At 46.6% G+C, this 15,459-nt stretch overlaps 1 protein-coding gene across 1 annotated transcript; it reads left to right on the plus strand.

The window, feature by feature from the left end:
- Positions 1-6: 6 nt before the first annotated feature.
- Positions 7-11,782, plus strand: LOC132207132 (high affinity immunoglobulin gamma Fc receptor I-like). Its single transcript, XM_059642309.1, has 5 exons — positions 7-14; positions 2,936-2,965; positions 5,766-6,011; positions 7,480-7,743; positions 11,439-11,782. The coding sequence occupies exons 3-5, from the start codon at positions 5,780-5,782 to the stop codon at positions 11,780-11,782; spliced, it is 840 nt and encodes a 279-aa protein (XP_059498292.1). The 5' UTR covers positions 7-14; positions 2,936-2,965; positions 5,766-5,779.
- Positions 11,783-15,459: the final 3,677 nt, after the last annotated feature.

The raw sequence follows: 15,459 nt of genomic DNA on the forward strand, positions 1-15,459 counted from the left end.
GTTTCTGATCCTCTGTAAGTGTGTGTCACAGATGAACTTTGTCCCTGAGAAATCTGCACTGTTGCCCAGTCATATGAGGTTAAATTCTGCAGCCAATAACCCCACATTTACCTTGCAGTTTCTAGAAAGTGAGGGAAAATCACTATGGCCAACATAAAAACCAAACGTTGCAAAAATCTGTACTGAAAAGAGTTGGGAGGCTGTGTGATAGCATTTCGAGACAGAGAGAGAGAGAGAGACAGAGAGAGAGAAAACAAACTTTTCAGGTTACTTTGGTTCCACTTTACACAAGATCATTTGATCTTATCAGAAAAGAATGCAAATGATGTACACACATACACTGAGATCTGAAAATGTTAAGTTGTGGACAGATCAGTCAAATTTCAGAATCCTGCAGAGGGAAGTGCAATCTCCAACAATTCGAGGCCAAATACCTCACTGAGCAGTGAGTGGAAATACCATCAATTCTCATCAGCATCAGGAGATTTAGCAGGATGTTGCCTTGGGGGCTGGACAGTTTCAGTAATGAAGAGAGATTGGAAAGACTGGGGTTGTTTTCACTTGAGCAAAGGAGATTGACAGAGGGGTATCAAATGATGAGGGGCATAGAAAGGGAAAACAGGAAGAAATGTTTCCCCTTGAGGGAGGGATCAATGATCGGGCTGTGAGATATAGATTGAAGGTAGGGGCAGGGGGTTAAGAGGAAATGTCAGGTCAATCATTTTTACCCAGAGATTGGCAGGGAAACTGGAACTCACTGCCTGTAAGTGTGGGAGAGACACAAAACCCTCATCACATTGAAGAAGGATTTAGATGTGGACTTGCAATGCCAATTGGTGGGAAAATGGGATTAGAGAATACTGAGATCATTGCTTTTGACTGGTATGAGCATGTTGGGCCAATGGGCCTTTTCCTGTGCTACAGACCTCTTTGGCTCTGAACTGGGATTGAACCTGGCCCTCGTTCTCTTGTGAATTGACTTTAAATGCAACAGGAGGTGCTTAAGCATCTCAAAACTATTCAGTAGGGAGAGAGGGGGAGGCGGACCGAAGATGGAGAGTAAAGAAGATAGGTGGAGAGAGTATAGGTGGGGAGGTAGGGAGGGGAGAGGTCAGTCCAGGGAAGACGGACAGGTCAAGGAGGTGGGATGAGGTTAGTAGGTAGATGGGGGTGCGGCTTGGGGTGGGAGGAAGGGATGGGTGAGAGGAAGAACAGGTTAGGGAGGCAGAGACAGGCTGGGCTGGTTTTGGGATGCAGTGGGTGGAGGGGAAGAGCTGGGCTGGTTGTATGATGCAGTGGGGGGAGGGGACGAACTGGGTTGGTTTAGGGATGCGGTGGGGGAAGGGGAGATTTTGAAACTGGTGAAGTCCACATTGATACCATTAGGCTGCAGGGTGCCCAGGCGGAATATGAGTCGCTGTTCCTGCAAACTTCGGGTGGCACCATTGTGGCACTGCAGGAGGCCCATGATGGACATGTCATCTAAAGAATGGGAGGGGGAGTGGAAATGGTTTGCGACTGGGAGGTGCAGTTGTTTGTTGCGAACTGAGCGGAGGTGTTCTGCAAAGCGGTCCCCAAGCCTCCGCTTGGTTTCCCCAATGTAGAGGAAGCCACACCGGGTACAGTGGATGCAGTATACCACATTGGCAGATGTGCAGGTGAACCTCTGCTTAATGTGGAATGTCATCTTGGGGCCTGGGATAGGGGTGAGGGAGGAGGTGGGGGGCAAGTGTAGCATTTCCTGTGGTTGCAGGGGAAGGTGCCGGGTGTGGTGGGGTTGGAGGGCTGTGTGGAGTGAACAAGGGAGTCACGGAGAGAGTGGTCTCTCCGGAAAGCAGACAGGGATGGGGATGGAAAAATGTCTTGGGTGGTGGGGTCGGATTGTAGATGGCGGAAGTGTCGGAGGATGATGCGTTGTATCCGGAGGTTGGTGGGGTGGTTGTGAGAACGAGGGGGATCCTCTTTGGGCGGTTGTGGCAGGGCCGGGGTGTGAGGGATGTGTTGCGGGAAATACGGGAGACGCGGTCAAGGGCGTTCTCGATCTCTTTGGGCGGTTGTGGCGGGGGCGGGGTGTGAGGGGTATGTTGCAGGAAATACAATGTAGCTTCCTCCTTGACCTGTCCGTCTTCCCTGGACTGACCTAACCCCTCCATACCTCCCCACCTATACTCTCTCCACCTATCTTCTTTTCTCTCCATCTTCGGTCCGCCTCCCCCTCTCTCCCTATTTATTCCAGTTCCCTCTCCCCGTCCCCCTCTCTGATGAAGGGTCTAGGCCCGAAACGTCAGCTTTTGTGCTCCTGAGATGCTGCTGGGCCTGCTGTGTTCATACAGACTCACATTTTATTATCGCGGATTCTCCAGCATCTGCAGTTCCCATTATCTCTCAAAACTATTCAGTGATGTTCTGAGAGGAACCCTGTTGTAACTATAGTCACTTGTCTTTGAACTGGCTAACTTTGGAGGTTTCCGCAAATCTGTCCAAGACAAGAAACACAACGTTGTGTGACCATAATTCCTTTTGCAATTATCTTCCTAAAGATATTTAATTTTCTAAAAAACAAGACAAGATTTACAGAGTCCTTTACTTGTTTAAGAAGACTGGTACAGGAAATGGGAACCTTAGCAAAGGTAAAACAGGAGGGGAACATGAGGAGACAAAGCAAAGGCCGAAAGGTACAAAGCAAAAGTTGACAGTGGAACAAGACAAGAGCGAGAAACCAATGGGGTCAGCATGCAATTCATATCGATTCATATTTCTGCCCCATTTTAATGGGACTGAACAGTCAACAGTTCCCATGGAGTCAAAGACAGGGCACGTGCTGTTTCTCTGCTGCTTCTCTATTTTCATTGTTTTGACATTGTCTTTGTTTTGCAGTTTCCAGGACACTGCCACAATAATGACATTTGTATTTCAATTCCCTTCTATTTTCCAGTGAATCTTGTCATCTGTGGGAACACACAAGGTGAGGGGGAACTGCAAATTTCTTGGATAATCATTTGGAAACCAGAAGTCTTGCTGAACACATCTTTTCAGCAAACCTTTCCAAACATGTGTCAAATGGGACTTGATCCAAGTCTTTCCGGTTCAGTTCTCTCAAAGATCAGACACTGAAATCATTTTCAACTCTTCTCCAATGCGGAAACATCACCAGTTAAAATGAAGGCCAGTGTCCATTTTCATTGACTCAGTCACTGGGCATTCAGTAACACTGTACCAGAATGTTACACGACCACCATACTTCTAATGAGCATGAGATTTAAACCAGGCTGTTATTTTTTTAAACAGAATTGTGATCAGTTTGGAAGTTGGAACACAAGAAGAGTATTATTTAAATGGAGAGAAACTGCAGAAAGCTGCGACATAAAGGAACTTGGGGGTGACATGTGCATGGAACACAGAAAGTTAGCATCTTTGTTGGGGGGGGGAAGGGGCTGCAGGTAATCAGGAAGAGCAAAGGGAATATTCGCCTTTATTTGAAGGCATTTGAAATACATGAGGAGGGAAGTCTTATGCCAACTGTACAAGGAGCTGGGGAGACCACTTCTGAGCTCTGTGAAGAATTTTGCTCCCCTTATTTAGGGAAAGGTTCTCATTTCATTGGTGGCAGTCTAGAGAGGGATCACTAGAATGATTCCCAGGATGGACGGATTGTCTTATAAGCAAAGGTTGGGACTCTACACACTGGCGTTTAGGAGAATGAGAAATGATCTCATTGAAACATATCAGGGCTTGACAGGGCCAGTGCTGAGATGATGCTTCTCATCATGGGAGAACCCAAGACCAGAATAGTTTCAGAATAAAGGGGCACAGTTGAAGACTGAGATGGAGAGGTATTTCTTCTCTCAGAGGGACATGGGTCTTTGGAAGTCCTAGCCACAGAGGGCTATGTTGAGGTGCACAGTCCTTGTGTATATTTAAGGCTGATTAATTATTGATCAATCGGGCAATCATGGAATACAGGGAAAAGGCAGGAAAGTGGATGTGGAGAATATAGATCAGCCACAATCCTATTGGATGGCAGAACAGGATTGAGGGGCTGAATGGCCTACCTCTATAATCATGGTCTTATGGCCTTAAGTACGAGTATGACGGCAGTGTCAGTGATGGCTGAATCATTAGACAAGATTGGTCAGGCAGTAAATGAAGGTTTTAATGGAATTGTTACAGTTCATTTAGTTAAAAAGATTTTGGAAGCTAAAGTTAAACTCCCACGTTACAAATTCAGCAGCAAAATTCAAGGTCATGGCCCTGGCAGATAATGGCACTGACCGTACACACAATATAAATCAGAACAAGAATGTGGAAAATGCATGGTTCTGTCTGGTTTTGACAGGACAAAATGATTAAATGGTGCCTCATACACATCAGAACTAGCTGTGATAATCGTTATGATAAATATTAATGGGCATTAACTTCAGTTCTTGGCTTCAGTTCCATAATAAGAAAGTTGTGCATTGCTGGCTGGGCCCAGTATTTATTGCTCCGTCCCTAGATGTCTCCTTTGGGAAGGTGACAATGAGTTGCCTTCTTGAGTGGCTCCAGTCAATGTGCTGGAGGTAGACCTACAATGCCCTCAGGGATCGAATTCCAGGATTCTGATCCAGTGACACCGAACGAACGGCTGATATATTTCCAAGTCAGAATGGTGAGTGGCTCAGAGGGAACTTGCAGGTGGTGATGTTCCCATATATCTGCCGCTCTTATCCTCCTAGATGGAAGTGCTGTTGGGTTTGGAAGGTGCTGTCTGAGAATTTTTGGTGAGTTTATGCAGTGCATCTTGTAGATAGTACACACTGCTGCTGCTGAGCATCAGTGGTGGAAGGAAGTGGATGTTTATGAATGTGCTGCCCATCAAGCAGGGGCTGCATTGCCCCTGGATGTTGTTGAGCTTTTTGAGTGTTGTTGGGGCCACACTCATCCAGCCTGGTGGGGAGTATTCCATAACACTCCTGACTTCTGCCTTTTGATGGTGGCAGGCTTTGGGGAACTCAGGAGGTAAGTCGGTTGCTGCAGGATCCCAGGCTCTGACCATCTCTTGTCACTGCTGTATGGACATGGTGAATCCAGTTGAGTTTCTAGTCAATAGTAACCACCAGCATGTTGGTAGTGAGCAGATTCAATGACAGTAACACTGCTGAAGATAAAAGTGTGATTGTTAGATTCCCAATGGTAACCCTCAGGATACTGATTGTGGAGGGGTTTCACTGAGGGTAACATGAATGAACATCAAAGAATGAAGGATCGATTCCCTCTTATTGGGCGTGGCCATTACTTGGTTAATTAAGTAACACTTTGCGTTGGATGGGGGAGATCTCGAAAATACAGAAAAATAATATTGCAAGTTTTCTCCTTTGAGGTGCAAAGGTTTGGGTGAGACTTGATCGAAGTGTTGAGTATCAACTCATCAAGTGTTGAGTAGAAATGTTTTCACATTGTAATCAAGCTGACTCTACTCAGGCTAAACTTAATCTGTGCAGTTAACTCTTCTGTTCAGTAGATCTACTGATTGGTCCATTGAAAAATAAAGAAGCTGGCTAAATGGTTGGGATCACACAGATGATATCAAGCAATCCAGGGTTAGGCGCCCAAAACATTCATCAAATTCAGAACTTATTGTCTTGTCAGTGCCATTCGGTCAGTAGCCAAATCGAACTGGAGCTCTGTATGCTGGGCTGAACTGTCCATTCCATGTATAGCAGTGTGAGGTCAAAAAAGTACAGTGATTGGACCCTCAACCTTCCTGCTTCTCTCTCTTTCTTCAGAAACTGGAAGGCTCATGCTTTCTGTACATCCCACAAATGGGTTCGTAAAAGAAGGAGAGACTTTAAAATTTCAATGTGGGCCAAAAAAAACAAAAGGCGTTTCTTGGTACAAAAATGGACAGTATTTCAGTTCTACACAGACTAACGTTTATCAAACACTCGCGACCAGTGAAACTGGTGGGTCTTATCACTGTGAGGTATATTTCCCACCACAAAAGAGTGAACCTGTTGAAGTTGTCATCACTGGTAAGTGACCTTTAACTTTCATTTACATAGAAAACTTCACATGGAAGTGAAGTGCACAGTGTTCAAAGAACTGTACACTACAGAACATGCCCTTCAGCGCACTAAGACTGTGCTAACACACGATGCCTTTCTGAACTGAAACCATTTTGCCTCTGGACTGTCCATGTCCCTATATTCCCTGCCTGGTCACTTATCTGTCAAGATGAACCTTAAACATTGCTGTTGTATCCACCTTCACCACCATCTCTGTCAGTGTATTCCAGGCACATATCACCCCCTGTAAAAAAAAATGTACCTCTCACATCTCCTTTAAAATTACCCTCCTTTTTTCCTTTAACCTAAGTCTTTGAGTAATTGATATTCCTACCCTAGGAAAAAGACTCTAATTATCCTTTCTATCCAAGCCTCTCATCATTTTATAAACTTTTATCAGGTCATCCCTTTCTTTTCTACATAAGCATAATCAAACTAAGTTTATCCAATGTCTCCTTTCATAGTTACTACACTCCGAACCAGGAAACATCTTGGTGAACCATTTCAATACCATCACCAAAGCTTCCACACCCTTCAGGTCGTGTGGCGAACAGAACTGCATACAGTATTTTCTTGAAGTCCAAACCAATGTTCAGCCAAATCCATGTGCTTCAACATGATTCACTGCTGTAACTACAGTTTCATTCCATCAGTGATTTGTGGAAGGTTAGGCACCTGAAGTGGGAGTAAATAATTTCTTGCGAGGACAGCTTGAGTAGGTTGTGCCTGTACTCATTGGAGATCAGAAGAATGAGAGGCCAACTTATTGAAGAATTTTAGAGGGACTTGGCAGGGGAGATGCGGAGAGATGTTGTTTTCCCTTGTGTGGGAGAGACTAGACACAGAAAATCATCATCTCAGAGTAAGGTGAGGGAGTTGCCCAGTGAAATCAGAGACGAGCAGGAATTTCTTCTCTCTGAGGGGAGCAAATCTGTGGGATTCTTTCTTGCAGAAGGCTGTCGAAGCTGGGCTGTTGAGTATATTTGAGGCTAAATTACTGAGATTTTTAATCAGGAAGGGGGAATCAAGGTTTATGGGGGGAGAAGATAGGAAAGTGGAGTTGACAATGATCTGATTGGCAGTGATCTCATTAAATGGAGGAGCACACCCAACAGGCTGAATGGCTTAATTCTAATCTAATGGTTTTGAGGCCTAATCTCATTGGAGTGGGCCCAATGACCAAATGGCATACTCCTGTTTCTGTTTCTTATGGCCTTATGACCCCTCCTCAGGTCAGGGAACCAAAACTGTTTATGACACTCCAACTAAGTTGAAAAACAGACACTGACAGGAGATGCCCTGAGTGGGTTGTAGAAAATACTGGGGACAGATTTGGGGGAAAAAAAAAGAGTAATCATGAATGTTTCAGGAACAGTTTCCAATGTAACAAAAGCCTATCATAAGTTGTAATAATGCACCTTTGCTTTCGATTTAGATAAAAATGTGGCTTTCCATGTTGTCCCAATTTCACCTTTGGAAGGAGAGACACTGAAACTGAGTTGTCGTTTCAAATTCAATATTCCATTGAAGAAGGACTTTGTCTTTTATCGAAATGGCAAAGAAATCCATTCAATGAAGCTCACAAACCGTGAATCTTCACATAGCATTAAAGTAAACAGCACTGATGGCAGTGGATGGTACAAATGCACAATCGGTATGTTTGAATCCAGAAGTGTTAAAGTTCAAGTTCAAGTTCGAGGTACGTAAATGATGTTACAATCTGTGGTAGACAATGTGTGTATTTCTCTCAATTTAAACACAGGCGACGTTCTGAATCATACAGCACGGAAGAGGCCCTTTGGCACATCGTGCCTGTGCTGCCAAAATGACATCGCTCCCAGTTTTCTGCACTGCCTTGAATTTCATGACATTTCAAGTATCATCCAAGTACTTTGTAAAGGTTGTGTGGTTTCCTGCCTCAACTGCCCTCCCTGGCAGTGCATCCGGATCCCCACCACACTCTGGGTGAAACAATCCTCAAATCGTGATCTAAACCTCCTGCCTTTCACTTTAAAATGATACCACTTTCATTGCTGACTCTTCATCTATAGATAACAGCTGCTTCCCACTCCCGCTGTCCATGCGTTTCTTAATCCTACACATCTCTACCAGGCTCCCCACTCCCCGACCTCAGCCTTCTGTGCTCCAAGGAAAACAACCCAAACTCATTCGCTCCCCACCCATCCCTGCCCACCTGCCTCTGGCAGAAGCCATTCCGCCGTATCTCTGCTTTCAATCTGCCCCACCCCCTTGGCCTGAAACAGTGACCTCTCGTTCTAGTTTGTTCCACATGAGGTAACATCCTTTTGAACGACTACGTTGTTAGTGTTCCTTTCACGCCTTATGAGTAAAGTCACTTCGGTCCCTCTCCCTCATTAGGGAGAGAGGGGTCTGGGTGGTGGTTTAATCCGAGGGTCACCACGCCTCAGGTGAGGGGAGAGTTGGAGATGTAAAATCCTCCATGATCACCTCAGCTGGTGTGGGAATTGAACCCAAACCGTAGGCATCATCTTTTACACAGACCAGCTGTCCACCCAACTGAGCTAGCCACCAACCAGCCTGTCATCCTTCTAAACGCTGTGCAACTTGTTCAGTCTTCCCTCAGAAGGCAAGCTTGAGACCCTGATGTAATCTGGGGAAATTGCAATATGATGGCGTGACCCATGGAATCATACGACACAGAAACAGACTCTGCAGCCCAACTCGGCCATGCCAACCAAGTTTCCTAAACTGAACTAGTCCCATTTGCCTGTGTTTGGCCCATATCCCTCTAAGCATTTCCTGTGTATATACCTTTCAAACGTCTTTTAAATGTTATAATTGTATACACCTCTACCATATTTGGCAGCTCATTCCTTACACGCACCACTCTCTGTGTGAAAATGTTGTCCCTCGGGTCCCTTTTAAACCTTTCCCCTCTCATTTTAAAACCTTGCCCTCTAAGTTTCAGAACCTCCGCCCTACCCCACTCCCACCCATGGGGAAAGGTCGTGGCTATTCAACTTATCTGTGGATCCCATGATTTGATAAGACCACCCCTCAAACTCGAACACCCTCAGGAAAAGAGTGCTGGCCTCTCCTTTGGGTCTCAGCAATATTCTTGTAAATCTTGATTTTTGCCACATTTCTAGTTTACTAACATCCTCCCCACAGTAATGTCACTGGGATTCCACATAATACTCACAGTACTAAAGTGGCTTACCCACCTCCTGTACATCCACAACATGATGTCCCAACTCAATGGTCTGAGCAATGAAGGCAAGCCTGCCAAACGCCTTCTTTCCCATTCTGCCTACCTGTGACAAATTTTCAAGGAACTGTGTGCCCTCACCACTCGGTCTCTTGGTTTGACAATACTACCCTGGGCCCTACCATGAACTGTGTAAGTCCTGCCCTTGTTAGTTTTACCAAAATGCAACACCTCACATTTATCCAAATTGCACTCCATCTACCTGTTGGTCCCATTGATCAAGATACCCTTGTCCGCTTAACTAACCTTCATCATGTCTACAGCCTTTCCATCTTCTCTTCACAAGAAGCCCACTCCTCCTGGGTCTGAGCCTGTCAATGGATTGGACTGTCATCACTTTTGTGGAAGACATGGGAACAGTTAGGAAGGCAAAGGATGAGAATGACACAAAGAGCTTGCAGGGGATAGAGATGGGTTATAAGGAAATGTGCAGAAGTCCCACAGATGGAATATAATATGGGCAAATGTGAAGTTTTGCAATTTTGCAGAAGTAATAGTGGAGTCGAATATTATTTAAATTGAGAAAGACTGCAAAAATGCAACAGGGCTGAAGGACTAGGGAGTACACATCTGTGAATCACATAAAGTTAGCATTCATGTACAATGGTGGGGTTGGGAAGGCAAGGGGCCTTCATTTCAAATGGAATGGAGTATAAAACTCAGGAGGTTTTGCTAACACTCTACAAGACACTATTCAGACCATGGGGATACTGTGAATAATTTTGAGGCCCCATATCTGAAGAAAGATAGACTGGGCATTGGAAGCAGTCCAGAGAGGTTCACTTGGCTGACTGCATATATGGTGGGACTGTCTGATGAGGGAGAGTTTGAGTAGGTTGGGCCTGTCCTCGTAGCTTAGAAGAATGAGGGCCAAATTTATTGATGATTTTTGGATGGACCTGACAGGGGAGATGCAGAGATAGTTTGTTGCCCCTTGTGTGGGAGAGTTTGGGACCAGAGGGGCATTGTCTCAGAATAAGGTGATATCACCCATTAATGACAGAGGTGAGGAGGAATTTCTTCTCTCAGAGGGGAGTGAATCTGTGAAATTCCTCGCCATAAAGGCTTGTCGTGGCTGGGATGTTGAGAATATTCATGGCTGAGAGAGTGAGAGAGATGTTTAATCAGGGAGATTATGGGGAATAAAGAGCAGAAAATTGGTATTAATATTGATCAGGTTAATTACTATCTCATTGAAAAGGGCTCCAGACTCAATGGGTAGAACGGCCTACTTCTGCTCCTACATCTTACAGCCTGAAATTGTCTGAACCTCACACAATTAATTTATATCCATTCTTAAATAAGGTGACTGATTCAATACACAGTTATTGCTGATGGAATCCTGATGGTGCTGTGTGTAATTGAGGTATAAAGCATACAGCCCCTATTCTTTTCATAATCCTGGGAGTGATTGATAATGTTCCCTTAGATCGCCACTTCTAGTGGCAGATTCTCTGATGAGAGTGATAAAGGCAAGCTCACAGAGAAGGAGAGAGAACAAAGCACAACGTCCAACAGAGACATGAGGAGGACAAACACTTATGCTGTACCCATCCCAGGATTCCTGAAGACTGAAAGGGTTTTGAGTGAAAGGGAGAGACAGAACAGCCGAGAGTGTGGGAGGCTGAGGGGTGAAATTAAAGAGGTTTCGGGGGCAGAGATAAGGTCTTTTTCCCAGGGTAGGGGAGTCCAAAACTAGAGGGCACAGATTTGAGGAGAGGGGAAGGATTTTAAAAGGACCAGTGTTTCCACCCAGAGGGTGGTGCATATGGAAGGAAGGAAGTGTTGGAGGCTTGTTCAATTACAACATTTAAGAAATTTGAACAGGTACATGGATAGGAAAGGTGCAGAGGGATATGGGCCAAACACGGGCAAATGGGACTACAGCGGTTTGGGAAACCTGGTCGGCATGGACGAGTTGGGCTGAATGGTCTGTTTCCGTGCTTTATGACTCTATGATTCTGTGAATCTAGTGGCATTGAAACAGAGTTTGAAATTTGGAAAGCAAGAGAAAGATAGTTTTGCTCTCGTCCCCATCCTTTGTCACTAAATGCTCACATTCTTTGCCCCTCATCACTGCTGTACCTTTCGCTCTGTGACTATAACAGTTGATAGATGAGCCCCGACTGTGTGTTACATTCCAGAACGCTTTGCCAAGCCCGTACTGAGGGTGGAGCTGGCGGCTGAAGTATTTGAGGGGCTCCGGGTCACGTTGACGTGCATTGCTCAGGCAGCGCGGCGCTCCATCCGGCTTCACTACACATTTTACAGAGATGGCAGCGCCCTGGAGACAGCGCCGGATGCTGGCGGTGTGTACACGATCAACGCAGCGGCTGCAAACGTTTCTGGGAATTACGCCTGTGAAGCGATCGACACGAATTATGGTCTGAGGAAGAGGAGCGATAATATTCACCTTTCCGTGAAACGTGAACTATCTGTCATTATTGCAGAGTCTCCAGCACAAATTAAAGGCCTTTCGGCCCATTGAGTCAGAAACAGCCACCTCACTATTCTCTAATCCCCATTTCCCCAGCACTTGGCCCCAGAGCTTGGGCATCGTGAGGGAGCATTTAAACACTCCTTCAATGTGATGAGGGTTTCTGCCTCCCCCACCCTCACAGGCAGTGAGTTCCAGATCCTGTGAGTGAAAATGATTTTCCTCACAACCCCTCTGAACCTCCTGCCCCAGAGTGTTGGTTATGGCCAGAACACCAGGCGTTGAGAGTGTGAAGGGAGGTGATTGGTCAAGTGTCGACCATTTCCAGGGTGGGATGTGGGCTTGAGGGTTTATTTTCTAAATCACAATTTGAGAAGAAGCTTGTCAAAAGACTGTATTTCTGAGAAGAGACGGACTTACTCGGCCCCTTCAGAAGGCGGTTTGTAGAAATGGCCCTCACTTTTGGTTTGGAGTCACACAGAGTTCCATGCTGGGTAAGGATGGCCGGTTTCCTTCTCCCAACAACACCCGTTTGTCTCTGTTCGGCACGATTTCATTAGCCATTCAGTTTCGCCATGACTGAGCTTGTTTCTCACTTCCCTATTCTAAAAATGAACTGAACTTAAATTATTTACAACAAACAGGGTGCTATGTTTGGTGAATGATGACAGGCAGGCCTACTCCATAGGGAGTTATTTATTCACGCGTGGGACATGGGCAACGCAGTCCCTCTCCCTCGTTGCCCCCCTTTGAGAAGGTGGTGGTGAGCTGCCTTGTTGAATCGCTGCAATCCATGTGCTGTCGGTTGACCCACATTGCTGTCAGGGAGGGAATTCCAGGATTATGGCCTGACAACACTGAAGAAATGTCCGATATATTTCCAAGTCAGGATGGTGAGTGGCTCAGAGGGGAATTTGTCCTGGTGTTCCCATGTATCTGCTGCCCTTGTCCTTCAGGATTGAAGTGGCTGTGGGTTTACAAGGTGTTGCCTCACAATCTTTGGTGGATTTCCTCAATGTGTCTTGTAGATGGTACACACTGTCACAACTGTGTCAGTGATGTAGGGATTGGATGTTTGGGGATGTGGCAATCAAGTGGGAGTAGATTTTTCTGTGGATGGTGTTGAGCTTCTAAAGTGTTGTTGGGGCTGCACCCCTCCAGGCAAGTAGGGAGTATTCCATCACACTCCAGACTTGTGTAATGTCGATGTTGGGCGGGAATTGGTGTGTCAGAGGTGAATTGTTTGCTGCAGGATTCCAAACCTCTGGCCTGCTACTGCAGTCACAGTATTTGGGTAGTCTGATTTAGTTAGTGGTCAATGATGAACACTAGGATGATGATAGTGGGGAATTCAGTGATGGTCAGACCATTGAATGTCAAGGGCAATGGTTAGATTCTGGAGTACTGTGTGCATTTCTGGTCATCTTACTGCAGGAAGGGTGTGATAGCACTAGAGTGGGTACAGACGAGGGGGTACAGAACCAGGTTGTTTCCTGGGTTGGAACAAGTGAGCTGTAAGGACACACTAGATAGGCTGGGATTGTTTCCTTTAGAGCAGGGAATACTGAGGAGGGTCATGAATGAGGTGCATCAGATTATGGGGGGGATGGACAGGGTGAATGGAGAGCATCCTGGGAATTTAGTGGCGAGCAGAAACCTAAATTAAACCTTTAAAATATATTTGAAGAAGCACTTGTCGCACCATAACATTTAAGGATACGTGACCGTGGCAGGAAATTGGAATTAGCGCACCTTAAGGGACAGTTATTGTCAGTGCAGACGCAATGGGCCGAATGGCCTGTTCCACGCTGTATGATGCAATGGTCACATTCCCCAAGGGCGTTGGCCGTGTGAGGGCATTCAGTGATGGTAGCGCCATTAACATCACGGGCTCAATGGTTAGATTCTCTGTTAATGGTAACCCCCAGGATGTTAATACTGAGGGAAGCAGGAACGGCAACGCCCCTGAACATCAGGTGCGCGATGGTTAGATTTTCTTTCTCTCAATGATAATCTCCAAAATGTTGATCGTTGGGGAGAATTAAAACTCTCCATTAGATTTTAAATCCATCAAACTGCTTCACTCCCTTTCAAATTATTTGCATTAAACTGGTCCCCACTGATAGCCTCAATCGATGGGCGAACTCCATGGTTTTGAACTCTGTGTGTTTTCTCCTCAGTTCCTGTCTCAGATGCTGTGCTGATACCCCGCACCAACGGGACTGAGATACAGCCCGGGGACCGCCTTGTTCTCCGGTGCCTGGTGAGGGAAGGCACTGAGCCCCAGTTCATTTGGTACCGAGACAACGTGCCGCTAAGGAACGGCAGTGCGAGCTCCCATGTGACTGCCGATGGTGGTGAGCTGGTTATTCATTCATTCCGGAGAGACAGTGTCGGGAGGTATCACTGTGCAGCGATCAACACAGGAACCGACGGCACCATTTTTAACGTGACCAGCGACTATATCGAATTCACGCTGCGAGGTAACAGTGACAGTCAGATCAGACACAGACAGAGCACAGGGAAAGGCCATTCGCTCCATCCAGTCCGTGCCAGTCAGAAACAATTAACCATCTCAGTTAGGAAGGTGACGTGAGGTTATTAATCCAGCTGCCTGGGTCATTTTCCCGGGATCCCAGTTCAAATCCCGCTCATACCCGATGGTAGAATTTGAGCGCAATAAAAATCTGGAAGTGTAAGTCTTATGGAGAAGGGCGTGCAGAGGAGATTCACCAGGACGTTGCCCTGGGGTGGTGCATTTCAGCGATGAAGAGAGGCTCAGTAAGCTCAGGCTGTTTTCTTTGGAGCAGGGAATGCTGAGGGGGAACTGATAGAGGTGTGCCAGTCTGTGTGGCACAGGGACTGCTGTGTGGGGGTGAGGAAGCAGCTGCTCCCCTGGGTGGAAGTGTAAATAACAAGGGCAGCATCATTTGAAAGTGAAATGCAGGAGGTTGAGAGGGGGTTTGAGGATTGTCTCACCCACAGGGCTGTGGGGGCTCGGAGGGTAGTTGAGGTGGGAAACCTCCCAGCCTTTAAAGAGAACTTGAATGAAACTCGACGTGCCATAACATTCCAGGCTGTAGGGGGCCGAGTGCAGGAAAGTGGGATTGATGTAGGGAGCTCAATGGGCTCAATTCTTCCGTGTTTTCCATCCCCCCGTGGGTGGCAGGGAGTTACGTACCTGCAGGGGTTGGTCACTCTGATGCTGACCGTGTGCCTCACACAGGGCTGATGCGGTAACACTTCCCGCTGAGTTTGTTAACGTGAGCCGGATGTTGTTGTTGGATTTCAGCTCGGAGTTATTCCACGGAGATCGCGGCCTCGCTCGTCCCAGTTCTGCTGTTCGCCGGCCTGATCGCGTCGGCGTGGTTCATCCACAGGAGGGGCCACACAGGTCTGTAACTTCCCACGGGGATCGGGTTTGTTCCCCGGGGCATGGCACTGCCGTCCCCGCCCCAATGTAACCTTTGCAGCTGGACAGGGTTGGGGTGGGGGACCCGGGGAAGGAGTTGTTGGGTCAGGAACTGGGGTAGACCGTGTTCCTGACAGTCGGAGGGAGAGCACTCACCAAGTTAGCCTCCTGGATCGGGTAAATGTGACCAATACTCCCACTCTGTGTTACCTCAGAGAAGAGGAGAGGCATAAGATCGTGTGAATCAGGAACAGGAGGAGGCCATTCAGCCCCCTCAAATCCAACTGGTTAATGTGCATTCAGATGGGTTTGATGA

The sequence above is a fragment of the Stegostoma tigrinum genome, chromosome 44 (genome assembly GCF_030684315.1).
Source record: "Stegostoma tigrinum isolate sSteTig4 chromosome 44, sSteTig4.hap1, whole genome shotgun sequence".
Taxonomy (NCBI): domain Eukaryota; kingdom Metazoa; phylum Chordata; class Chondrichthyes; order Orectolobiformes; family Stegostomatidae; genus Stegostoma; species Stegostoma tigrinum.